The sequence below is a fragment of the Passer montanus genome, unplaced genomic scaffold (genome assembly GCF_014805655.1).
Source record: "Passer montanus isolate IOZ18808 unplaced genomic scaffold, ASM1480565v1 scaffold2, whole genome shotgun sequence".
In the NCBI taxonomy this organism is placed as follows: Eukaryota; Metazoa; Chordata; class Aves; order Passeriformes; family Passeridae; genus Passer; species Passer montanus.
In genome coordinates, this window is record NW_024366591.1 from 8,780,886 (window position 1) to 8,808,333 (window position 27,448).

The 27,448-nt window shown below is 41.7% G+C and overlaps 1 protein-coding gene across 5 annotated transcripts in view; it reads right to left on the reverse strand.

Moving 5' to 3' along the window:
• Nucleotides 1-23,174, reverse strand: part of PCNX2 (pecanex 2) — a 159,494-nt gene extending 136,320 nt beyond the window's left edge. For 4 of the 5 annotated variants that reach the window (XR_005627247.1, XM_039707238.1, XM_039707241.1 and 1 more), the window contains exons 1-7: nucleotides 22,989-23,174; nucleotides 16,786-16,991; nucleotides 14,261-14,375; nucleotides 11,886-11,922; nucleotides 9,732-11,015; nucleotides 828-975; nucleotides 514-659 (exon numbers count right to left, since the gene is read on the reverse strand). Coding sequence is in view for 4 of the 5 variants with exons in the window: in XM_039707238.1 (XP_039563172.1) it covers nucleotides 514-659; nucleotides 828-975; nucleotides 9,732-11,015; nucleotides 11,886-11,922; nucleotides 14,261-14,375; nucleotides 16,786-16,991; nucleotides 22,989-23,141 (2,089 nt within the window). In the remaining variant the exon portion in view is untranslated. Of the gene's footprint in view, nucleotides 1-513; nucleotides 660-827; nucleotides 976-9,731; nucleotides 11,016-11,885; nucleotides 11,923-13,493; nucleotides 13,523-14,260; nucleotides 14,376-16,785; nucleotides 16,992-22,988 lie in introns of those variants that run through there. The other variant, XM_039707239.1, reaches the window with a different exon arrangement.
• Between the last annotated feature and the right edge of the window lie 4,274 nt (nucleotides 23,175-27,448).

A 27,448-nucleotide genomic window follows, 5' to 3' on the forward strand; every position in this document is an offset into this window, starting at 1 on the left:
GCTTCAGAGCAGTGGCATACCAACTATATGCATGGGGCAAGACCAGGTCACTCATTAATTTTCTTGAAAAGAGTAGCAGATCACAACTCCAAATACAACAACCACCATCACACCAAGAGGTCAGTCTGAGCCAGCTGAAGAACAAAACTGTAAAAATTAGTCATATTTTGCCCAGCCAGGTCAGTGCAAAACTTCTAGTCAGGGAGAAAACACCAGGGGTTCTTCTGATGGGACAGAAGTTGTCTTCTGGGCTAGGCAGCATCATCTTTTGAGGGTGATGTTTGGAAGATAAACTTCAGGCACTGTGTAATGCTCAGGTCTGTGATGGTCATTGGTGGATCTGGTTGGAAAACCCTATTGCTCATCTGACTTGAAATTACCATGCCCTTTTTTCTTCCACACACACAGAAAAACATGCAACCGGTAACAGACAAGAGAAATATCCTTCCAGGACATCCTAAGTGTTCAGAAATTTCCTCACGCATTACAATTATCCCAACTAGATAAACTCACCGTTTTCATCTATGAACACATGCATGGCATCCACGGAGAGCTCATCTTGCACAGACGCCTCAGGTCCACTTATTACTTGCAAGACAGAACTGTCTTGCTGAGAAGTTACCCGGTAGATTATCTGCCTTTGCCTGCTGCCCTGGTAACTTGACACAAAAATGTTTCAAAACTACTATGAGGAACTTTTTTCTTGTTCTCAATAAAACAAAAAGAAAGAGAGGTTAATTAAAAGTTTATGTCATTTCTACTCAGTGAAACAAAACAGCTTACATCATATCTTTGAAGTACAAAATTGTAAAGTAAACTGGCCTTACAGTGCTGCAAATTTGGCAGACTCTGGTAGCACCGGACTAGTACTAGCACGATCTTGGCTTTGTACATCTGATCTTTCCTGTTTAGGAAGTTGCTCACAGTGCTTTTCTGTTCCCACCAATTCTTCTTTTCTCTCCGTCGTCTGGCTATCTGGAAAACAGGGCAGTGAAGTGGAGCCACTCTCCACAGATGACTTTCAAGACTTTCATTCGTTAACTACTGAACAAGAGCACCTAAAAATGAAAATCTAAAACACTGCAGTATTTTCTAGTTTATGAAAAGCACTACCATTAATTAAAACAATACAACCACAAATCTGAATGAGGAGGTACTCTGACCCTTATGAATGGGCTGTTTCAAGAGAACACTGTATGAAGTAGAGAACAAACAAGAGAGAATTTCTGCTTTGCTTCTCCTATTGTTTCAGAGGGAAGCAATTTGTTCCTAATCTAGACTGGTGAGAGGCTGGTTCCCTGGAGGCTGTAATTTGCTCCCAAACTGTGTATGTGGCAGTGGAAAAGCAGAAGCACTGGCCCATTCCCCTTTTACAGAAGGGAAAGCAACACCTACAAAGGAAATAGAGCTCTTGGACAGGAAAGCAAATAGCTGCCTAATCTCTCTTCCCCACTGGCTACACATCTGATGCAGGACAAAGGACAAACTGGCAAAACAATTTCACAGCAGATTATCCTATGCTTGGAAAATACAGAACTATAGATTTAAAAATGCACATGAAGTTTTTGTCCAATTTCTACTACTTTGAGTACAATTATATTTGTATTGCCTCTCTACACTATTTATATTGCCTCTTTACACATGCATGTAATTTTTTTCATGCATATATGTGTACAACATTATTCACAACATTGTGAAAAATGAAACATTTTTCAACTGTCCTTCGTTTATAAATCAAAACAATTACCTATTAGGGTTTTAAAGTGCAACTAAGACAATGATTTCATCAGTACCCTGTGCAGTTGTGCAATTAAATGTTTTAAATTGAAAAATCAGGTGCTCATTGGAGATGCCTCAGTAAATCCCGTAGCTTTTTGCACCAAGCAAAATGTATTGAAACATACTTACCCAGACCTCTTGCAATACCTGCTATTTAAACACCTCAGATCAAGGGAAAAAACACAGAAATTTCACCCCACTGAAAATTCCACATCTTAAGCCATATTTCTCATCAATATAATTACCATCCTAACCTGTAAGAATCACCAGTCAAGAAACACTGGTATCATATCTAAATTGGTGTAAGGATTAAAGAGAACGAAGGCTTATAAAGAGATGTTTTTCCATCTATAAGGTTAGCTGATAAAACTGAAAAAAGTTTTTGCATATGCAGACCTTTTAGATCATCTATGTTATTTTCCTCGAACTGTATCAGCTGATCTACCAACACATTATTTCTATAAACAAACGTACCTTCCTGAGCTAAAACATCTCTACAGCAGTTTCAATTCACAGGGCATCCTTCACACCCTAAAGCTTGTTCTATAAATACAATGAAGCAAGCACATGTTTGGTATAGAAGACACTTTTTTTGTGCATGGAGGCAAAATTCAATAGGTCTTCCAGATCTATTTTATTCTATCTTGGGGAAAAAAAAAAAAAAAAAAAAAAGCAGTTAAGGGAAGAGACAATTTTTCCCTCTCCTAGTTAAAGATTTAAACTCCAGTTTAAGCAGAAACTCTGTCATTATTGCAGCACCCCCTTAATGATGTAACCATACCTGTGGGCGGTGATGGAGCCACAGATACCTAATCAAAATGACCTTCCTAAAGGCTTGGGCTGTTCAAGCTGTAAGAATAATTGATAGAGATCAGAAACTGCAGTTTAAATAAACTAATTGGTCCCATAGTGCCCCAAACCAGCTTTAGGGCTGGAACAATTAAAAAGATTTTTTCAAATCTGATTATCTAGTGGTTTCAGAATAGGCTTCTCTCCTTTCCATTCCAAACCACAAGCCTTGCAGTCTTCTTTTTCCTGCTGTGGCAAAGAGTCATAATAAAAACCTAAACATACTACTTCTTATAGGCCTTATATGCCAATCGGACAATACCATGGTGATGAGTACTTCCAGCACTGCAAAAGTGGGTCACAATGGCTTTGTGACTGGTTTTCAAGATTACAGCTCTTCTTCCAGGTGACTTACACCTTCAGTATTTAAATGAAGATAGAAGTGTCTAGACTAGGAGTGTCCTGCCAGAGTACGCAATCGGCTCTACGTCACCAAACACTCCCTGCACGCAAATTGTGCTGGCAAAGCTCAAACACCAGGACAAACCTTTCCCAAGTGCAAGAGCAGACTAAAGAGGACAACATGGCAGTGTACTTGCACTTTTCCCTGTGCCTTTTACCCTTATCCACTACTCCACATGTCTCCAGCTCATGCACAGCTGGGCTCACAGTAGTATCAAGATCAGACCTAGGCTCTGCAACAATCACATAATTTATCTGGAAATTATATGCCACATGAGTCAGACATGTGAGGTGTAGCTATCAGGACTCACAGCTAAATCAGTCTTGGGGCAGGGTGATTCAGACGAATCCTGCATAAACAGGCAAGTTTTGGTCTGTACACCACTTTCATATTTTGACAGAGCACAAGATACAAGCTTAAGTTACCGTGGTAAAATACTTATGAAAAGGAACAATTCTTACAGGTCCTATACATAAGATATTTTCAGTAAACATTTTTTCTGCACTAACAACTTTCAACAGCCTATCAACATTACTTACAAGTATACCATCCCAGTGCTGACAAATGAAATGGTTACAGTACCGTACTTTCTTTTGCCATGTAAGTTTTTCACTTGCAGAACAGATTTTAAGCATCCCAGATCATCTTTATAGACAAACCCTTGTTCTACTCTAGAAGGAGGCTGTGAAAAATTTTACAGCTGAAATGAAACAGCCTTTGTACATATATTAATACAGCGAGTCCAAAGGAGAGCCACCAAGATGATCAGAGTGATGGAACCTCTCTCCTGCAAGGAAAGGGTGGGAGAGTTGGCTGAGATTTCAGCCTAGACAAAGCTCCAGGCAGACCTAATTGCAGCCTTTCAGTACCTGAAGAGAGACCACCAGAAATCTGAAGAGGGACTTTTTATAAGAGTGTGTAATGATAGAACAAGGAGGAATGTCTTTCAACTGGAAGAGGGCAGGTTTAGCTTGGATATTTGAATGGAATTCTTCACTGTGAAGGTGGTGAGGAACTGGTACAGCTTGCCCTGAGAAGTTATAGATGCCTCATTCCTGGAAGTGTTCAAGGCCAGGTTGGATGGGGCTCTGAGCAACCTGGTCTAGTGAAAGGCATCCCTGCCCAAGGAGAGGGGTGGGGAGGTGTTTGAACTAGATGATATTTATTAAAGTCCCTTCCAATCTAATCCATTCTTTAATTCTGTAATCACAACAACCAACTATCAGTGTATCTCAACCTTAAAGTTACCTTATTATTAGGTAATTAGAATTAAATTTTATTACTCCTTAACTTTCCTCCAAAACATTTTTACTATTTGTGGCCCCTTACTGGAGTCTTCCAAACCTTCTTCCTCATCTTTTACTTACATATCCCTACACCAACCTTCATAGCTGACTCCTGTAAAACAAAATGCCACTACTGTCATAATTTCAAACACCATCTGGTTTGAAAACTGGGCAAGCCAAATTAAGCTAATTAAGCCTGTCTCTCTTCTGTTCATTAATTGCTTTGCTACAGAATCACTTTCTTCAACAACATGATGCTCCAAAATAGAAATTTTCACTTTAAAATATATTTGCTGCCTGTTCAGCCACAAAGAAATTATTCCAAATCGCTCTACGCTTTTGTTAGTACCAGCTTGACACCAAAGTTCTACAAGCTGTGAACTGTGCCATTCATATATGTGGATTATAAAGAACATCCCTAATCCTTTCTTCACCAACTGCTTTAGCAGAAACATCTAGCTTATGCACTTTCTTCTCAACCCAAATTTGCCTATTATGCCACAAATACATTAAAAGAAAAAACTGACATTTAAGCTGGTCATCCACCAAAAAACAGGAGTGCCCAGGGAATAGCACACAGTCCAATAACTGCCACAAGAGGTCAGCATGGACACTGAAGCAGCACATGGCATTTTCCATTAACAAGGATTGCCACGTTAATCCTGAAGCAACAGGAAAAACTAGCAATAGGCATTGTATCTGCTACAGGAAGTGACTTGCTTGAAACAATCTCCTGTGTCAGCAGCAGAGCTAGGAATTAGTAGCCTAATCACAATACCTACTAATTACATCAGAATACAAACCTCTGAAATAACCTTTTTTTTTTTTGCCTCTCTTATACATGTCATCATACATACTACTACCTCTTCAACATAAAGAGTGAAATTTTAAAATTTTAGCCTGCCAAGCCTTACACACTGTGCGTGAGATTCAGAGAATTGAGTTCTGCACACCAGTTCCTCCACACCCAAAGAGGTGCACCACATGCCATGTGGCCCTTCTCTGGCACGAGAATCAGGGGTGATACACAGCTGCTCCAAAAAGATGAGCTAGCACCAGGCAGGGCTTTATTTCCTAGGTGCCACCCACCTGCCAACAAGATCACCTGCTGTCACTTCCCACCACGACTGTCAACTGCACTGGTGACTCAATGCACAAGATTCCTCTTCCCCCTGACTACATGGCATATGATAGTCCTCTTTCCCACATGCAAGGGAAAAAAAAAAAAAGAGAGAGAGAGAGAGTCTAAAAATACCCACACTCGTATGTTTTAGGTTTTTTTATAGGAGAAGGGTAATTGCTTGGGATCCAGAACAACTCACTCGAGGTTGTGGTTTGTGCACTGCCCAGAATGATGAGTACCTTTTCTAAAAAGAGCCTGCAAAACATCTAAATTGGGGCCATACAGCCCTAGTTTAGTTTCTCCTGCGCCAGTCCCCACCACTCCCATGGCAGGCTTTGCTCCCTCAGTGATAATACTGCCTGTCCTAGATTACAAGCCAGCTGTGCCAAAGGGACCTACAGGAGGTTTTGCCCTGCATAATTCTGATGCACAACTGCTCTTACTTGGTTCAAGACACATCAGAGGGACCCAAAGCAGCCAATAAACCCAGGTTTTCTTACACTTCTCAAAGACTGAAAAAATTTGCTCTTGCACTTTCATCATGTGGGTGGTATAAGTGTGATTCAAAACTGAAAGGACTCTGGTCTGAAAGTCAGTTTTAGCAACAGTGTCAGTGGAATTTTCTCACAATCTAGAAGAGGTGGAGTGGCTATAGAACAGCTCTTAGAGATTTTATATCCTGTATTTTAACAGGTTAAATCTGGCATCCTTAGAAGAGTAAAGAAAGGCTTTAATTTTCTCATACTGCATTGTACCAAGCTGTCTACTGGCATAGGCTTATGTGTTCAGGATGATAACTCTTGTACTTTCACAGAACACACAAGTTCTGTGACGGACCACCCATAACAAAGATTCTTCCATGACATTCACTAACTTCCCAGACAGTTCTGATGAGCACATTTCCCCACCTTCCACAAATTATTCTAAATATCAGCTTTCTTTCACACAGTTCTGAATATCCAGCTTTCCAGGAATTTGCCAAGTTTTTCACATTGTCTAATAAAAATCTTTCTGGGTGCATTTCATGCTCATTTGGACCAGACACCAATTGTTAACTTTTGCCAATTAGACAGTGTACAAGGTTAATAGAACAAAAACCAAACAGAACCAACCTCCTCCCTCAAAACAATTGGTGCATAGCTTGACTCTGTATTTCCACACACACAAACTTTTCTTAACAACCACTCTAATGTGGGAATAATGTTTATTCAGATCTGTTCCAAGATACTATATTATTAAAGCACATTTGCAATTGCAAGGCTGTAAACAAATTAAAGGCTTTCTCATTCCTAAAATTCAGTCTTGCAAAGGGGAAGCTGCCAGTAATGACAGTAATTTATTTTAACAAACAGCACGTTCTGACTAGGCTGGAAAATAAAGCCTACTTGCTCTTAAAAATAACTGCCTTTGAACTACCTCTCCCAAGCTCAGAGTTCAGATTGAATCTCCTTTTTCCCACAGCACCAGTTCAAGGTGCAGAATTCACAGGTGCCACCCCTGCTCATGCAGGGCACCCCCTTTCCAGTCCCCTCTTCTGTTTCTGGATGGCTCCTGCTGAGCCCACACTGCAAACAGAGACACTTAATTACACATGTATGCAGCTCAACCTCGCTATCTCACAAAAGTACAGACTTCAGAAAATAGAAATAGGAAGATTTAGAATACATATTAGGAAGAAATTCTTTACTGTGAGGGTGGTGAGACACTAAAACAGGTTGCCCAGACCAGCTGTGAATGTCCTGTACCTAGAAGTGTTCAAGGCCAGGTTGGATGGGGCTTTCAGCATCCTGGCCTAGTGGAAGGTGTCACTGTCCATGGCAAGGGTTTGGAACTAGATGATGTTTAAAGTTTCTTCCAAACAAAACCATTCTGGAATTCTTTGAAATTCAGTTCAAATTGCTAAATGAGAGCTTGGTATGAGGGAAGAGCAGAATTCTTCTGTTCCCTCACTACCTTGTATAACAATCTTGTTCACCGGATCTAAAGCAAAATAACTACACACATAATAATAAGTTTTGGGGTTTGGGTTTTGTTTTCACTGTGGAATCAGAGTCTGATTTATTCTGATCATTCATTGCTTTCTTTCATGCAGCAACTTTGCCTGTTCATATTATCTGAGAGCACTTGTCTGAAAGGCCTTTTTAGATTAACTGCACTTTCTCTTTTTTAATTTTCATTTAGATTTACCTCTAAAATTCTCCTTTCAAGCAAAGTCACATCACTCAGAAGTACAATTATTGGGCAAACACTCCTTTTTATGGCTGAGGATCAGGAAAAAAAAAAAAATCACAATCTGCTTGCTGCACCCCTCACGCTGCTGTGTGCTATTGTGCAGGTAGGTGACTCTGCACCCCAGGAATCCAGCAGGGCTCAGCAGGCTCAGGTGAGAAGCAGGGCTTGCTCAGCACTTGTCTTGGGCAACCAGAGCACAGACTGGAGTCAGCAGGGCAGGCTGATAAACTTGATAGAGAAGGACAGAAACTGCAATGAAGAATAAACAGCCTGAGAAGGCAGGAGAGATGGGAAAGATACACCAGAAGAGAGGCGGCAGGTCTAGGAAAAGTAAAATTCACTTCTCCTGCACTTACCCTTCTTTCAATTCCTCAGAATTCATCAGAAGGAACTGAGAGGAGGCTAAGTGCAGGAGAAGTGAATGTATAGCTGTGGGGAGGCAACAGCTTTAGGTGGGCTCAACAGAGTGGAAAAGCCTAAACCAGCAACAGTCTGTATTGCTAGGAGGAACAGAAGAAAAGAAGAGAGTGTACCAATACGAAGAAGAAGACAAATAGGGAGGTGGCACATGAGGGGAGTGCCTAGACTGAGAAGGGATGACTGAGGAAGGAAAGGCACAGAACTAGAAAAAGTGGAAGAAAAAATGGACCCAGTTGAAAGATGGAAGGAGATGGGGGTGTAATACATTGGATAGGACAGACTTAGAGAAAGACAGAGTGAAAGATAAATGGAATCTAAAAAAAATGACACATTGAGAAGATAAATCTACTTTTTTTTTAACAAGTAAAAGCACGCATTTCACAATAGTTTTTAGAAACCTTTTAAGTCAGTTGGGCATTTTACATGTAATGGAAGTTTCTTCCAGGAGCAAGATGGTACAAGAGGAGGGAGCCGACAAATAGCAGCACCAAGCTGTTCTTCCAGGGTACCATGAAGTTTCTTACCTTCCATGCAAACTAAGTATTGAGACTGTATCCTCTTAGGCTTTCTTAAAAGAGCTTCTTATAGCATCTAAGGCAAACCAAACATTTTGGAGAAGGGAAAGATACAGGTTGCCTTATTTCACTTTGACTCAGATCTTCTAAACTGATTGCACTGATCACCTGGGGAAGTACCCCGAGACTGCATCTGCCTTCACAACACTGTATCTCACATCATCATTACATGGCCCTACTAATTTTGCTGGAGGGCTGCTAGACACACTACAAACAACAGTCCTTCCCAACAGAAAACGGTCACAGAGTCCAGTGACAGCAATGACAATGCTGATCAAAACTAGAAATTTCTATACAAGAGTCATAAATTTTACTGCATTTAGGTTTTTTAATTAGCTGACTGATTTTGTTTTAAATAAAAGCCCTCTTGATTAAATGGAAACTTGCATGGGAATATGCTATTTTTCATTAAAACACTGGAGGCTTTCACTGAAAACAGCCACCAAACTTTCATCCTTAAAATGCAAATATTTTAACTTTAAGTGACTGAAAATCAAAACTCTTCTCTGTTGAGAACTCTTACCTTTTTTTTTTAATTATAATCCAACCCACAACCATTCAGGAAATTTAGAAATATATGTACATGTGCACAAATGTGTTAGCTGAAAGTTCAACCATCTCCAGTGACAATTCCAGCTTTCATACTTAAAGGCACACAGACAGCTCCTCAACATGCACCTGGTAAGATGTGCAAGGGCGGGTGTAATGTACAGCTATGGACACTTTTGCATACTTCTGGTGCTCCAACAATCCAGGCACACTATTTTAGTACAGAATACTAAACACATAATGGATACCTGCTAAGCTTATCACTAGTTTCCTAGAGAAAGAAAAACAGTTTTCTTCAAGAACATAAAAATATTTTAAAACTGCAGCTGACACTATCACACACTTTCAGTAAAATCACCTTGTCCCACCAAGTCCAGCCTTATCTTGGCCCTATTAGCAAAACCAGTCTTCATCTGGGAATTTGCCTTACTGCAGATATCCAGCTAAGCTGTTCTAAGTAATCAAACTCTTCACAACATCTTTATTCCAAAAGAATTGTAATCCATGCATAATACCTCCAACAAGCCCATTTTCCTTTGTTGTCTCCATTTTGACAGTGGAGTGATTAGATGTCTTCATCTTTGAGGTATTAATGGATTCCAAGAGGGAGACAAATTCTAGAAAGTTAGATTCGTTGGGCATCTGACCTTCTTTAGCTTCTAGATCTGATTTAGAGGTTGGTAAGGTCTTTTCTTTGTCAGATACCTCCACAAAATTCTTACTTAAAAGCACGTCTGTCCCACTGTCTACACTCAACACACGCATGTGCCTCTTTTCATGAGCAGTTCTGCAGGACTGCGGGTCTAGGTTATGCAAGTCTTCCTTAGAACTTAAATCCACAGTCTGGACATTTTCCAAAGCATTTTCCTGATTTGGATCTGAACAAGTGTTAGTTTCTAGAGGTGTATTAGCTGGGTTGCTGAGCTCCTTTACGGCATCACCTGACTCATAGCCAGAGCATTGGTTGGATGACAGCTCTGCCCTCAACATTTCTGGAGTTCTGTCACTTTCACTAACTTCTGAGCAAGGCTTGGCTTTACTGTCATCAGACAAGTCAAATGTGATAACAGGGATTCTGAGCTGTTCATTAGTTTGCTGACTTGACCAGCCTGCTCTAACTACACCAGAGTCAAGGGCTGAGCTTGTTCTCTCACTTTCCAGGGCCTGTAAGTGGACAGAGCCAGGTAGGTCACTAAGGGTGGTGTTTGGTGTAGTACTCATTGTGATGACAATTTTAATGGGCTCACACAGCTGGTCTCCAGGAAGAGAATTGTCCACAACTGCAACAGCAGTCTCACTGTCTGAGCAATCAAGGTCCTCATTATCAGCATTGCAAGAGCTTTCCATCTGCTCGTGCTCTTTGGTTGCAATAGCATTGCACTGTGGGCAGTAATTGGGAAAGCCTGTCTGTGGTGATCCATCTGGCAATTTCTCTCTTTTGTAGCTTCTAGGATTACTTAAATGGTCTGAAATAACAGAATTTTCACTGTCCCATGGCTCTGAAGAAACTCCAGTCCTTAAAATATCACCTTGTGATGAAGAAATATTGGAGAAGTTTTTAGCTACGTCTCTCTCCACAAGAATATCTTGGGATCCATGGTGGCCACAAGGCTGTCCATTCAATCCCTTTTCCTTTACTCCATCACCAGGAAATTGTTCCATACCAGCTGGTTTTGTTGCTATTGCTGATGTGATGGCACCTGAACTGGAGGTTGTAGAAACAGGCAATGTATCTGCTTTGATACAGGGTGAGGTAGATGAAACTGGTGGTGTAGCCTGATCTTCTAGTACCATAACACCTAAGGAAAAAACATTTGGGCATTAGGTCTCACATGAACACTAAGCATTATTAAAGCATGATCTTTAACCAACAAAACCTGATCCAGATCAGAGCAAAGGAAGCACAGATGATACAGCTTATTAAAACAGTTCTAAAGCGAGGAGGGCTTTTTTTTGGTGGCTACATATGAAATACTACAAAAGCAAGATAGAACTCTTCCAAGTTAGGACAAGTGTAGCAGCATGTCTATTTAAATAGTCAAAATAGCTGAAGAAACAGCTAGTTTCAAAATCAAAATGTTTTACAGAACTATCCCCACTTAGGGAGAGGTGAAAGAAAGAATAAGCCAATGCTGCAGGTTTGCTACATCACTTTCTGCAATTCCTAAATGGTCACACAGGATATGGTGATCAGCCTTGACAAAAACAAAACAAGATTTAAAATATTAAGACATCTCAAGTGAGATGGAAGCGTAGGCAAAGTAAATGTACTGGAATATACAACACAGAGCTAATGTTGACAATCACAGCAGAAGTTAACAGCCACATGTTCTAGGGCTCTAAGATGCAATCTAAGTGTCAACTTCCTATTTAATGCATTACAGAAGCTCAGAGCTGCCAAAAAGGTGGAGCAAAGCTCTTTCATCTCCCTGTATCAAAACGGGGAGAGCTATTTGCACATCCCTCAAAGGATGCATCCCAAACAGCTTGGCTGATAGTTGAGAAAGCTTAGTCTGTTAGAATACCCTTGAAATTTAGTTCTGGTTCTTCAACTCGGAACCTAATGGGGGCACAACAGAACCTGCCATGGGGTCCTCTGTGCCATTACTTTTTGTGCCAAGCAATGATTAAACAACAGGTTAGGGGATTTATAAAGCCTTTAAAAATACCTCTAAGATCTTCAATAGTTTCCCGTGTTGGCAGGTCCTAAAAAATGAAAAGAAACACACAAGGTTAACATGGTCATTTATTAAATTCTGCTGGGGAAAAAAAAAAAATCTATCAATGTAGCTATCCACAGCTATCTAATTAAAGGTTAATTACAGCATTGGTAAGCTGCTTAAAATCACTGAAATTTGAACATGTACCTTGCACAAAATGCAAGGGGTGGGTGAGGGAGATGGTTATTGAACAGTCATGCTCCAAATTGCATCACTGAAATTGTGTGTGATGTTTGGGGAGGGGAAAGAAAAGCAAAATGTTCTTTAAAAAAATTTGCAGTGCCTAATCCAGGTACACCTTTTTTTAATCATTAAGGAATAGAATGTGTTAATCTGTTCCACTTATCCAGCTATGTGTTTCCAAAGCACTAGAATGAAAAGTTTGGCCTCTAGCACTGGTAAGTATTTCTCAATGGAAAACTAGAGGACAGAGACATTAAATTAATATAGAATCACTTAGATTCCAAGGAAGCTTTGAAGGTCATTTAGTCCAAATCCCCTCTGCCACACACACACACACTGGAAGGAGATACAGTTTGAGCAGGTTGGTCAGGGTCATCTCCAATAGAGCTTTGAAAATCTCCAAAGAAGGAGATTTCACAACTTCTCTGGAAAACCTCTTCCAGTATTTGACCACTCACTTGGTAGGAAAAAACAAAACAAAAAAAAAAACAAAAAAAAAAAAAACACCAACACACAAACCACCAAAAACCAAAACAACCTCACACAAAAGACATTAAACGTAATTCATCTAACTGTATCTTTCCATGGCTGCAACTGTTTCTTATCCTGCCATTGGGCACATCTGAGAAGAGTGTGCTCAAGGTGCTGTGTAACTTACTATCAGAAAACTGAAGACAGCAGTAAACTCTACTTGTATGGTTACAGAAGAGTTTAGCTGTACCAAGGCTGAAACATCCCATCTGCCTGTCCTCACACATCACGTTCCTCAATCACCTTGCTGGCCTCTGCTGGATTCGCATCAGCAGGTCAGTGTGCATGGGAACTAACTGGGGAGCTCAAAACTAAACACAACACCCCAGAGGAAGACTTCAGGAGTTTAAATTCAACAGCCTAAGTGCACAATTAGGAACAAGATACTGAAAAAAATGTCTGGCTCTCTTCTGACTGGCAGGCACCAAAACCAAGAGGAAATTATTACTTTCTAAAATTTCATGGTGGTATCCTGGCAGCAAGAACAGGAGACTTGGTTTGACAAGAACCAACCTACATGTTTGGAAGTAGAAGACTAGGATGAGATCCCAGGAAGGCGTAGGTTTGCAGAATGGACAAATACCAGAATACTGGAGAGTAGGACAGAAACAAGGTGAAAAATATTTTACCTCATTAAAAAATAAAACCAAACAAAAAAAACTATTAATGTCTCTGAATCACACAGATGCTACAAAAAGGTAAAAACACTCCAGGAAATGAAGAAACAATTCTGATTCAGATCAGGATTGGAATATTTTGTAGTAAATAGGGATAAAGGTGGGTGTGGAGGAATATGAAGACAGAATGAAGTATCATATAGCCACTTATTCAGAAATCACTAACCATCCTCTGCACTGACTGAGGCAGGAGTCCTGTAGAAAAAAATAGCATGGTATCACATAATTAAAAATGTTATCACAGTATGCAAGGGGACTAGCTAAAGATAACACAGTGTTATTCGGTTACCTAATTTTTTGAAAATTTCTTCAACTTATCATGAGTGTTTCCTATTTTTTCTCTTTAATAACATTTAAATACATCACCTAATCACTTCATATATCTTCGTTTTATTAAGTACAGCCAGTGGCATTGAGTGCACATAATGGTAATTTTAACCTCCTCTAGACATCTCCTAGATTTCAATGGCTTTTATGCTTCCTTTAAATACTAAAGAGATGGTTTTGGTTCATTTCATAAGTACAAATCTAGTTACACAAAACCAAATTATTAATGCTCCAGATCAGAGCAGATCCCTTCAGAGGCAACAAAACAATGCTGACTGCATTAGCCTCTCTCTCCTCTCAAAGCAGCCCCAAAAAACTAGCTGCTCTTGGCAAGGTTTACAAAGACCACTTGCTGCCTGTAGAGCAGAGAGAGCCCTCCTAAGAAGTGCAGCATTGTGTATGACAGCTTCAGCTCTGCAAAGCCAAACCTTTAGGACAAGGCTGACAGGCAGCAGTGGCATACCCAGTAGATGGATTCCAAGGGAATGACCCTTCCTCTTGGAGCAGGCCTGTGTTACAAACAATGAGTACCTGACAACACAAAAGTGTGTGATGAGTGTGGACTGCTGGAGGTGAGGACGCTGCTGGAGGAGAGCACATACTAACCGTGGCTCCAGGTGAGTCCTGCGAGTGCAGGGCCTGCACTCTGGAACTGTCAGGAATTGTCTGCGTGGAGCCATTGGGGCTGGTCTCACCGACGACGTGATCCCCAGAGTTATTGCTGAAGGGGAAGCACACAAAAGATAAAGCAATGCTTCTCACCACGGGGCAGCACAGTGAGCTTTGGGAAGTAGCTCACGAATAAGAACACAATGGGAAGAAGTAGCACAGCACAATGAAGTAACAGCACTTCTTTCCCCTACAATGATAAAAGCACAGGGCTGTAAAAATACTGTAACACATTTCTGTACTTCCTTCCTCACCAAGACAACTTGATAAAGCCAAAAGAATAAAAACCTCTCAATATCAAATTATTATGGTGTCTTCAGAAGTAGAGCTACAAGAAAGAGAATGGTATCTTTTCAACCTCCCTACGCCTATATAATGCCATTTAGCCTGCCTGACACAAACAGATTTATTTCCACAAACAGATTTATTGGCACAAAAGACGATTTGGGGCTTTTCCTTAGACATATGACAATCACAAGCTACTCCTTTCACAATTTTTGCTTTGTAAATCCTTGAGTATGTAAGCCTTATCTAACTGCCTGTTTATCTGGAAACCTCCCATAAAGCACCTACTTGAAATGCAACACAAAAGAGTACTAATATAATCATTAGACCAGAAAATAAAACTTTTGCTCTGGTCTAGGCAAAGCAGATATACAGCCATTACTAATTTCACATATTCTAAGGCAATTTATTGATCAGTTCCTTTGTGGATACACTAAACTGTCCACTACCTCCTTTTACAAATATGTTCTACTAGCTTTTCCATGGATATAAGCAGGTATTTTTGGACAAGGTTTACGATCAATAACCTACAAATACTCTCTTTCTCAGCTATAACACAACAAAAATTCAGTTTAACAAAAAAAAAAAGCAAAAAAAATTTTAAACACCCAGAAAAACACCACAGTGAAATATTGAAAAGCATGAGGTTGGGCTTTTCTATTTGTTCATGGGGGGTTTTTTTCACTAAAAACTTATATTTAAAGTTCTAAAATTCTACATAAGCAATAAAATTATTTATCTGGGGGGTCTCTTTCCACAATATTTTTTTTAGTTAACTGGCTTCAAAAACTTGTTCAACCAGCCTGCCAACTATCAAGGTCTGTTTAAAAAATTCTGTCATCCATCTAGTCAAAATAATATTAAGATCTTTATTTTCTGACCAAGTACTAATTAATGGATTACACACAAATCAACCTGGGAGGAACAGTTACATGATTTAATATGCAACTTTTAACTTATTCTACCTTTACTTCTCAGCCAAAATAGTCTGAAAGGCATAACCCCATCTAAAATAAAAATGTCATATGGTTAGCGACACACAGAGGCATTTTTTGGAAGAGTCTCGACCTTGACTGTCCCAGCAACATCACTGCCAGGAGTGTAGCACAGATGTGCATGTGTAAAGACACAGAAGAGCAATAGCACAGAGGAACACAAGCTATCTTGATGCTACTTAGCTGGCACAGAGCTAGCAGTAGCAACTGCAAATGCATCCAAAAAAATACCCTAAGTTCTTTTATACAGAGCTCTCTGTTGAAGCTTGACTGGTGGTTTTAACAAAGCTACTCAATTTAAGCTTGCTTTGGACATTTCTATACTATCACTTTTAGATGTACCTTATTTCAGCATTTTTCACATCTGTCATAACACTTGGTATCACTGAAAGCCACTTGCCAGCTTCATTTGTTTGTATGACTCAAGCTTGAAAAACCAGCAGGAACATTCTACCAATACACAAATCTGGAAAATGTCAGTACTAGTCTTCATCTCACTACTGTTTTTACCTCAATACCATCACAGCTAAGAAGCAGCCTTATTGATTACATGCAGCAAAGACTAACTGTACTTGGCTCCTCGGTAGAGAAGCTACAACTGCCTACCAAATGCCCCTGAGAAATAAAAGCAGTACTAGTTTTCCTCATGAACAGGACCACAGAAGCATCATAATTACCACAATAAAACATAAGGGGGAAAAGCAGCTTCTGCATGTAGGTGTGATATGAGAGAGAAGTCACTGAAAGCACACAAAGGCAACATGAGGTTGCCTTGACATCCAAAGCCATGATATTAAAGCATTTTCTTTACCAACAGGTGCCTGCCACTTCCTTGCCTCTTCCCAGCAGATAGGCAGAGTAGGAAGAGGAAGGAGCAGTTTTCCCCAGAAAACTTCTGCCACATTTTCTTCAGGGTCTGTTAGCACCTCCAGTGGATATCTCTACCATCTTCACAGTGCCCAGCTGCTGCCCGACCTCTGAACCAGGGGCAGCTCTGCCTACCGCACCACAAGAACATTTCAGCTACCCAGCTGAAAAGCACTAAGCAAGTTTTTGAAAGGGTCATTCTTTATACAGCTGTAAGGAGTAATCTTGCTTTCAACAGACATTTCTGCTGTGCAAGACCATGGTGCAAACTCACCCATTTTACATAATGTGCCAGCAATGCAAGGAAAACCTTACCTACAATTTGAGGACTCAGCCGCTTCTCCTTTTTGAACCTCTGTATCTTTACATTGCCTTCCATTTTTTCTTGAAAGCTTTTGTTGAATTACTTCGCCTTTGTCAAACATAAGGTGTAAACGGTAGCTGATCACCTTTATTACCGTGAAGAAAACTGTCACTGAGCTGCAGTACACAAAAACTGTCACTGCATTTGCTGGAAAAGCCTACAGAAAGAAATAATGAGGACACAATGATAACAGTTTGCTTTGAAAAAATGCTGCTAAAACTGTTTAATACAATATATGTATTGAGTTCTGCTCATAGAAAAGGTTTAACGGTTTCTTCAAGTTTCAAACCATTTCACAAGATCTATTTTTTTTATTACCTGTGGATATTATCTATTATCAAAATCAGCAAAATCTCACCATTGACAAACATTATAAAGCTTTTAAAAGTACTGCAGTCCCATGTTAATGCAGCCTTTCCTAACTATGAATTCATAAAAATACAGACACAAAATGAAACATTAGTTATCTACAAACACAAAATCTTTAGAAAAATTCTGTCATCTTACGCTATACATCAGTTATGACTCAATAGCAGAACACTGTCATTTAATGGCCATTTTCTAATGCCTCACAACATGTTCCCAAATACCTAAACCACTGAGGAATTTTAAATAATGAGTCAGGACTAGTCAAAACAAATGAAGAAAAACACAGTTAGAGAGGCATCCTGTCCAGGCTGATGTTCAAGGAGTGAGCGATTGGCTATATGGTGCTTAGTTGCCAGCTGGGGTTAAACTATGACACAACCTCTTTGAATTATTTTTCTAAAGTATTTAATTGTTAATTTGCAGCTGTCTGTGATCTGTTTGATGATCTGTGATGAGCACTGCAGCTCTTAGTCATTAAAATTAATTACAGTTCAACTATAGTCTGTAAAGTTCTTTCAAAGACATGACAGACTAACAACTTTTTTATATACAAATACTTCCTTACAGTACAGGGCAAATCATAGCAATGGACATTGTACTTATAATTGAAGTATCAAAGTCTTTACCATTATAGTCATGGAACATGCTTATGTATTTTCATTACACAGCTGCAGTCTCACAGTGAGTCTAATATCAAAGTTTCAGGGGTTTTATTTAAACAGAGATTTACTACATTCTCACACAAGAACAACAACAAAAAAATCCCAAGCAACACACAAAAACAAAAAAGGTTTCCAATACTCAGGACTTGCTAAAAGCCTGCTGAAGATAATTTTTAAGAACAGTCTTTACTTTGGGACTAAATCCATCATTTTTTCAAATTCATAAATAAATCACACCAACCACATAGATAAATGGGAGGGAACAAGGCATGCTTATTTCATCTTTAGAACAAGTCACCACATTTATCTTGATGTTGAAATTAATATGTTGAATCATTTCTGTGTTGTGACAAGAAGTGGGATGCAATTCTGATGCTGCTTTTGGCTCACTGGGACTTCATACCATCAAGATGAAAATTTTCAGGCGAATCCTTTTTTATGACTATTCTGATTCAGATACAAAGAATCTGTTGCACAATAGTGGAGGAGCTATTTAGGACATACATACTAGCAATGATCCCTAATAAGACAGACATGACTTTCTACAAGTTGAGGCTTAAGTCTGGTAAGAGTACTTCATGGTACTTACTGTGTAAATACCAACTCCCTGCATACCCTTCAGTTATTTAGTGAACTCGGGCCAGAGGTAGGATCCATTTGCAAGGTCATGTTCTCAGGGTATAAGGCTTAGTAGATGAGGTTGAAGAACTTGAGGTTAAAGAATTTGTGGTTTATGACTAATGTTTTTACAAAACAAGTAAGAAATTTCTTGGTTTCACAAAGAGCGACAGCCAATTATCTGTAATGACTGTTTAAGAGGGATTTGTTCACCTTCCAAGGAATCTCTTCAAGTATATACTAAAAGGCACAGATCAACCACTCATTATTAAATAACAACTCAGAATGGCCCACTAAGAAAAGAAGTGCTTTATAGGTGACATTCATAAAGCTTAATAAATATTATATGAATAATGTCAAGAGGACACAACAAAAATAGATTTCCAGTAGCACAGCCTATGCGTGCAGAGAGCATGCCACAAGAGAGACTCAAAGGAAGCTCCTAGATTTTTGAGTGGAAAACAGGGCCAGTTTTAGCAAATGCTGAGTGCAGCATGTGCTCATCCCTGCCTTGTGACCAGACCTACCGGAGCTGTGCCCTGAGCCAGCCCGTGGTCTCTGTGCCCATCTGTCCAAGACACGCTGTGTTTTAGTGCACTCACCACACCAAGACGGCCAATGGCATCTTGTGCATCTTTGATACTCTGAATCTTGGGGCAGGCTGAGTACTACAAGCCAGCAGGTTGCTCTCTGTCCACATGAGGAATTAGGAGAAAGATGATAATGGAAAGCCCTCCATTCTCTGAATCAGGCCTCTTGCATAAGATACTGGTGTCATATGACTGCAGTTGGTGTTCCCAGGGACAGACAGGTGAAAGCTATAAAATCCATGCTAAGAAGGAACTAAGCTACAGACCACTGAGGAATTAGATGATAGAGTCACTTTTGATGCACTATAGTTATAATTAGCCTGGTTTTCTATGAAAATGAGGTTTTATAATCACACCATGTGTCTGTGTATTCATCATCTCCCTCCATCCCCTCAGCTGAAAGGTAGCCAAAGGATTAAAAAGTTATTCAGCAAACTTTAAGAGAATACACCCCACTGGGCAAGGTCACAGCAGCACACCTCCTCCATTAATGAGAGGAGCCCACACAGCTCTCTGACCTTTTGATGCCACCCCAGTGACAGGAAAAGCTTCAATTGAGTTGACATCTTATTAAAAGCTATAGAAAAAAACCCCACAAATACAAATTCATTAGAAAGTAGGCTTCATGACTTCCCACAGGTTCCTATGGAAGCTGTAGCCCTGGTTTTCTTCATTCTTTCATCCCATTAAAAACTCTACCATAATGTACTTTTTGTTCTCCAGTAGCTTCTGTTGTTGTACCCTGCACCAGAACAGCGTGGGGTCACAGCCAGAAATGCAGGCTGGTGTGCCCCAAATGTGGCCCAGCTTACTGCTGCAAACGCAACAGGGTTGACATCACCACGTAAGGAGCACCTTTGCTTGGGGCTTCTGCCTGCCCCAAGAAATTGTTTTCAGAAGAACAGCCACATTCTCCATCACGTGTCTGCTGGCATCATTTGAGTAGCACAAAGGTGGAGGTGACTGAGATATGCACGTAAAGGTGTGTAACCTTTGAACAAAACACCACACCCTGTAAACTGGGCTGAATGATAAAGGGTGCTTAGACCCTGCTGCATCCCACCCACTGCTTGAGCCCCTGAGGCATCCAGAGCAAGGCAGTGCTGCACCTGAGCCTCACTGTCTCTAACACAGCTGAGGGAACTACCAAACAAATGTTCAGTCAGCCACTACCATCAGAGATATGTGTGGGAGATATGACAATGGGGCCAAAGATCCTTGTTTATCTGTTAATTAAGGTGAATCAATACTAAGAGATATCCATCACACAATATAAAATATGGGAAAGCAGGTAGCAAATAAAATTCCAGGGGTGTACATTGAGTTCTAAGTGTGCCCTACCACAAAATAAATACAGTACGTAACAGGGTAGCCTATCTCTGCTGCGGAGATACGCGTATCCTTAACTTTGACAGAGTGATAGAGTGGGGTAAAAGGCGGCCAAGTGGGACTGGAAGCAGCTGACACACTGCTAGTTTTATCACAATTTACCTCTGAGTAATTTATGTGCCCACACCCTTATACTGCCATGCTGCACTTCTCCTACCACAGCATGATTTGAAGATCTAGTGCGTGAGAAGTAACAACCCTGTAAGTTCAAGGGTTCCCTGTCCAACAAAAGGCAGGAGAAACACTCAGTGCATTGTTCTGGGGAGTCACCCAAACACAATGCACATTCTCTTGCAGCTTGTAAAATAAACTATAGTACAAGTATTTCACAAAGTTGCAGCTCTAGGTCTCTGGTGTTTTACTGGGGCTGAATACTAAAGAGCTATCACTATTTTCATGTGCAAAACACCCAGGAATCCTCAACTGTTTGATGGAATAAGACAACTTGAATTCTTATTATGAAAGTTGATATGGCACAGTTAGAACATCTCATTATAATTTTGAAAGTTGATTTGAACAGCAATGATGCTCCAAATAGCCAATGTACATTTTTAATGTTTAAATAATAAAGAAAATAAAGTAATGGAAACACAGAGCTACATTTTCAGGGGCAGGGAAAGCTAATAAAGGAATCCTTAGTACCAAAGTAAGCTATGCTGAATAAGCTAGAGAAAGAAATTCTCGATCCACACAACAGAAACAACTTGATACTTTAAGCTTCTCAATGCTACCGTCAGCACGCCTCTGCTGAGCCACTGTGAAAAAACTAAAAACAGATGGATGAGTTTTGCCATTTGATTCAAATCACACTGTTTCAGGGAGACTTCCTGACTTCAACAAAAGATTACCCCAAGCAAATGAAAAATTTAAAAAGTTGTACCCTGATCTGTTTACATTTTGCCATTTCAAGAAACATCACTAACTGCTTTAGCTGAATCCAAAATATTGGTGTCAGGTATGTAACATAAATATCACCCCAAACATTACTGAATAATATAAACAAAATTTCTTATAAACCAGAAAAAAACCTTTCTCTAAAAAGCAGGTTCAAGTTTCTAAGTGGCAAGAATAAATGTCTTGCATAAAGTTTACCAAGCCTTAGAAACAAGCCACTTGGAAACAAGAAAATGTGTAAGAACATAATTACTGTCAGGCAGCCATCATAATAAACACTTTATTCTTATCAAGGACAAAGAGTTCCCATAGGAATATGTTAGCTCAAGAACACAAGTCCTGCATTTAACCAGATGATTCATCAGGAGGTCAGTCAGTCTGCAGAAAAAGCAAGTCCATCTAGACAGGCAAAGATGATGCCCAAGAGAGTTCAGTAGGTAAGTTACATTTTCTTCCCTTTCAAAAATGACTTCTACCTTAGCTCTGACCTACAATCTAGTGTTCTTTTGTCAACCCCCACACCTTCTTCAGTTCAGAAGTTTTCCACAAGGAATCCTTCCAGATACATATGTATATCAACTGGGATAAAAAAGGTAGCCTTCAATTTTTTTTTTCCTTTTTAATCACACTTATGACTTGGACAGCAAATCCTACAATGTAAGACTCTTACTGGTTTGCATAGGAAACATGCAACCAATCAGAAGAAAGCATATTGTTATTTTCTGGTTCATTAACTCCACGAGCCACTCTTACAGGAATTCACTGCAATCCACAATGCCACAAATTCCAATACCAATTCACACTTAAAAATACAAGATTTGCTTTCCACTGGTATTGCAAGGGGATTCATAAATGCTCTTTGCTTTTGATAATCAGGCCCATATCTGACCATGTAGGGTGAAGAAACCTATTTAGAAGTTGAGAATTTAGTTGAGTCACTCCAGGAACCAAATGGATGGAAACTGCTTCTAACGGGAACAATATTACCCTGCAATCACTGAAGGACACACCAAAATAGATTCGATGATCCAGCATGCTTTAAGCTTCTCACACAGTAGGCAAGCACACAAAAACAAGAGCAAAAGTTTCAAGTTTTTCAGGAAAATAAATTTTAAAGTCCAGCAAACAAACTGTAGTCATTATTCACTTGCAAACTTGAATTTCAGCACAAAGCAAAAGCATGTCACAAAAAGCCATGTGATTCACCAGTGACATTCAGCAAGGCGTATTAATTACATGGTATCTGGATGCTTCCATTTATTTACCCTTCTCAGCAGGTAAGACTGGATCAAAATTTAAAAAAACAAAACCAAAACAACCTGTCTCCAAAAGAGATTTTTGAACAAACGTCCCACGGTCATTCAGCACTTGCACAGGCCAGCGCTGCACCCCTACCCAACTCCTCCGGCAGGGCTCAGGGTCCGGCCCCCGCCTAGCGCAGCCGGCGGACTCACCCCGATAACCTTTAGAGGCAAAACCCTCAGGTAAAGCCCAGAGTGCCCAATATTCCAGCCCCCCGGAGGGCAGTTCACAGCCGGCTGAGCGCACACGCCCTGGCCGCTGCCGCCCGCGGGCCGGGGCCCGCAGCTCCCACCCCGGCCCCCGCTGCCGCCCGCCCCGAGCCCCTCTCACCAGGTGCAGGGCCATGGGCAGCGTCAGCAGGAACAGCCACAGATAGAGGTGGCAGCTGTTGGTGAAGGCGCCCTGCTCCGGGTCGTGGTACCAGCCCCCGGTCAGCGCCGCCCACACGCCCTGCCCCACCAGCCGCGCCGCCGGCGACACCATGGCCGCCCCCCGCCGCCGCCACCGCCGCCCCTCAGCNGCGGAGCGGGGCCGGGCCGAGCGGCGGCGGAGGGGGCGCGGTTCTGGCGCGGGGGTGTCCGTCACGGCCGCGTCCCGCCCCGGGCACCGCGAGGTGCGCTCACAGGTGCTAAAGAAGCGCGGCGCAGCGGCAGCCCCGGCGGCCGCCAGCTGGGCTGCGCGCCTCGCCGGCCACTCCCCCACCGCCGGGATCTCACGGATCCTGCCCGATACATCACGAGTTTCCGATCTGCGAGCTCTGCCCAACTTTAGTGACACCCGTTTTGCGTTGACTTGAGATGTGTTTTGGGCGGGATGTGGGGATATTCCTCAAAAAAAAAAATTCGGTTTCTTTCAATAATGGGTTTAGGAAAAAGCCCAGTCTGCCCTAGTTGAAGAGTTTCACGCAGCTGACCTGAAACTAGCGGAGTGAGGAGGTGGGGGCAGGTTGGAGGAAGCACAGGTGAAGTGGGGGAGAGGGGGGCTGAAAAGGTGATGGAGATGAGTGGAAGCCTTGGGCAGGGGAGACTAAAGTCGGTGAAGAATGAGACATAAGGATACCAGGTATATTCTTATGGGACACCTCCGAAGGAAGGGGTACAAGGGTGGGTTGTGAACACCAGGACTGACTTCCCACGGTGCTCACCACCTCCCATCCCCGTCCATCAGAAAATAGTGATGAAATTCAATTTTAATGTCTCACCGGCCCCTTCTAGGGACTGTCCACGTGTATGGACGTTTATTACAGTCATTTTTGTGAAGGATGCATGTGTCAACTTGCACATCACCAAATTTACTCTACTTCAGTTGTTCCTGACCGTGGCTATAGTTTCACAAACCAAACATGCCATTCTGCTGTGCTTTGTATGGATTTTTTTTATTTTTTTTTACAAAGGTAAGAGACCACGTATGCTATTATAGCGTGAGCTCATGAACCACATATCTCAGCTTTCTTCCTGATGTCGCAGACAATGTGGCCATGCTGGATGCTGGTTTTGGCGTGGTGGGAAGGATGATACAGCACTGTGAACAGGAGGTCGGGAGCAGGGGAGGAATGGCATCGTCTCCCTCAGCAGCACTGCCACCATTAGATGCCTGAGGATCTACAGCCTTGGGGCTTGAATACTTGCTCAGTGTGACCTCGGAAAGTTTCCTGAGCTGTATGAAGGAGGCACAGTCCTGGCCGTGCCTCATGTGCTACTCCTGTAAACACATCTTGCCCAAACCTCTGCTTTATTGTAAACTTTTTTTTTATCCTTTGCAGGTTCTTTTCAAAGATTACACAGTTTATTAAACTAAATGTAACGATTGAATCAAGTGCAATATGCAGCTATGAATAATGTTGTTGATGTATGATAACTAAAAATGTTACGTTTCAGAAACTACTGAAATCATTTTCCCACAGGAAGACTAGCAAAAAATTTTGTTTACATGCACAGCTCCAAAATAGAAAGGTGGGTAAACTAAGGTACAAATAGAAAGCTTCTTCAAAACCTCCTCTCTTCTGTTTTTTGAGACCTCTAACTCATGTAGGTTAAAATGTGGAAGGCCTAATAATGCAGACCGCAATTGATATTAGGTTGACTTCTCCTGGTTTTGGCTGGGATAGCGTCAACTTTCTTCTCAGTAGCTGGTACAGTGCTGTGTTTTGGATTCCATATGAGAATACTGTTAGTAACACAGTGATATTTTAGTTGCTGCTATGTCATGTTTGTCTTAAATCTTTTTGTGTCTCGTGTCCTGCCAGTGAGGTGGTACAAAAAAGAAAAACTGGGAGGGAGCATAGACAGGGCAGGTATCTGAAACTGCCCAAAGGGATATTCTAGACCATCCTGCTCAGTATATCAAGTTGGGGGAAGAAGGAGGAGGAGGGGGACATTTGTAGTGATGGTGTCTTAGTTACATGTCTTCCCAAGTAACTGCTACATGTGATGGGGCCCTGATCTCCTGGAGGTGGCTGAACACCTGCCTGCCCATGGAAAGTGGTAAATTAATTCATTGTTTCACTTTGCTTGTGAGCGTGGCTTTCCTTTCCCTATTAAACTGTCTTATCTCAACCCACAAGTTTTCTCATTTTTACTCTTCTGATTCTCTCCTCCATCCTACCGGTGGGGGGGTGAGTGAGTGCCTGCGTGGGGCTTGGCTGCTGACTGGGGGTAAACCATGACACTTGTCCATAGATCACTCAAATCTTTCAACTCTTCCTCATCTTTGGATAATGCTGACAACAAGTATTTTTTTGGTATAAGGATACTTGCAGTTATGAAGGGCTCCTGTATTTCCAGGTCAGGATATGTGTTCTGGACACAACGTAGATGCACAACACTATTGTAGCTACACAGCTGCAGGAGTGCCAAAGATGAAAAAAAGGGACCTCTTTTCTCAACAGAGATGCCAGTGAGGGTCTGCGCCGTCTGTACGCTGCTCTTTTAACCGGTAACTCCACTAGGTGGAGCCGTCAGGAAAGTTAAGGGCACTTGACACTGTTTTGGGTCACAATATTTCCATTATTTGAACCCCTAAGAACAGCAACTATACACCGAGATCCTGGAGCGCTGGGTGCTGAGGAAACGCTGAGCAAAGTCTAACCTGAGTGCCGTGATTGCTAGTGGATAGTGGCACTTCAGAAAGCAAATTTTGGAATAATAGCTCTAGATAAATATTTAAACATTTCATTGTACTGCAACCAATACCTTGTCTGACCCAAAACATTCCACACTTAATTAGTTCCTGCAGATGCTTTTAGATAACAAAGTACAAGGTGGAATTTGTGTGGCAGAACGCTTGTATTACAACATACTTTATGGCTTTTATAATAAGGCAAATATGCAGATAAGGGAAAGGTTTGTAATTACCTCTCTGAATAGCTGCAAGGCAATGTTATATTAAAGGAAATGGGAGAAGACTTGATAGACATGCTGGTTCTGCATTCTTTCCTTTTGGTTAATGTGGTTCAGTAAGTCACTTTAGTATAATTGTATTTTTGTGTTGTGTATAACTATAGTTATATAGTGAAGTAAAAAAAAAATTTATGATTCTTGAATACTGTAATTTTAATTTTTTTTAGTTACTGTCTTTACGTTCAAACCTTAGTTCTGTAGTATCCAGCTGCCAATTTTGTGTTTATATAGAGATGTACAGTGTTCTGAATGTAGGGTTTTGTGCAAAACATTGAGTGTTCATTGCACCAGGTTATTCAACCCAGCAGTGCAGTTTTACACCTTCCCTGAGCCTTTACTGTCCTCCTCAGGGCCTCTGCTGGCAGCAGCCACATCCATAACCACAGGTCCCACAGCACAGTGATTGGCTCCTGGCACAAAAACTCATTTCCTTCCACTTTTAACCACTGTTTCCCACCACCCTGGCGAGACGGGAGGGCGTCCCCAGCCCACACACTTCCCTCCAACTTCCAAGGAAACTACAACTGTAGTTTAGAAAGTGATACGATTTTTCCACTTAGAACCAGGAGAACCTTTACCCATAAATAGTACATACACAGCATTTGCTATTTTCAGGCAACCTTTTAATTGAAAGGATTGTGTGATGGCACCACAAAGGGCTGGGACTCTCTCAGCCCGTGCATGGACAGGGTGGTGGGCAGGGGACAGTTGGAGTGGGTCCAGAGGAGGGCAACAAAGATAATTAAGGGCCTGGAGGATCTCTCACCAGGAGCTGAGGGAGCTGGGCCTCTTTAGCCTCGAGAAGAGACGACCGAGATGGACCTCATCAATGTCTGTCAGTATCTCAAGGGAGGGTGCCAAGAGCCAGGCTCTTCTCAGTGGGGCTGAGCAATAGGACAAGAGGCAACAGGCAGAAACTGATGCACAGGTAATTCCATCTGAATACGAGGAAGAAATGCTTTACTGTGAGGCTGACTGAACACTGGAACAGATTGTCCAGAGAGGTCGTGGAATCTCCCTCACTGGAGATGTTCAGGAACCACCTGACCTCAATCCTGCGCCATGTGCTCTAGGATAACGCTGCCTGAGCAGGGAGCTTGGAGCAGATTCCAACCTGACCTATTCTGCGAGAGCCCACGAGCAGCGGAGGCAGTGGCAGAGCAAGCACGAACCGCGGGAGCTCGGTTTCTTCAGAACCCGCCTGGGGTTTGTTCCAAACGAGCCCCAGTGCCGCACAAGGAGGGAGAGGGCGAGCTGCGGCGGAGGCACAAGCGCTCAGCGCGGCCCGCAGCCCCGGGGGTGCCGCAGCTCCGTCCGCCGCTCCGCGGGGCCGCACCGACCGCTCTGCCGCCGCGCCACGTGACGGCGGGCGGCCAATGGGCGGGCGCGGGC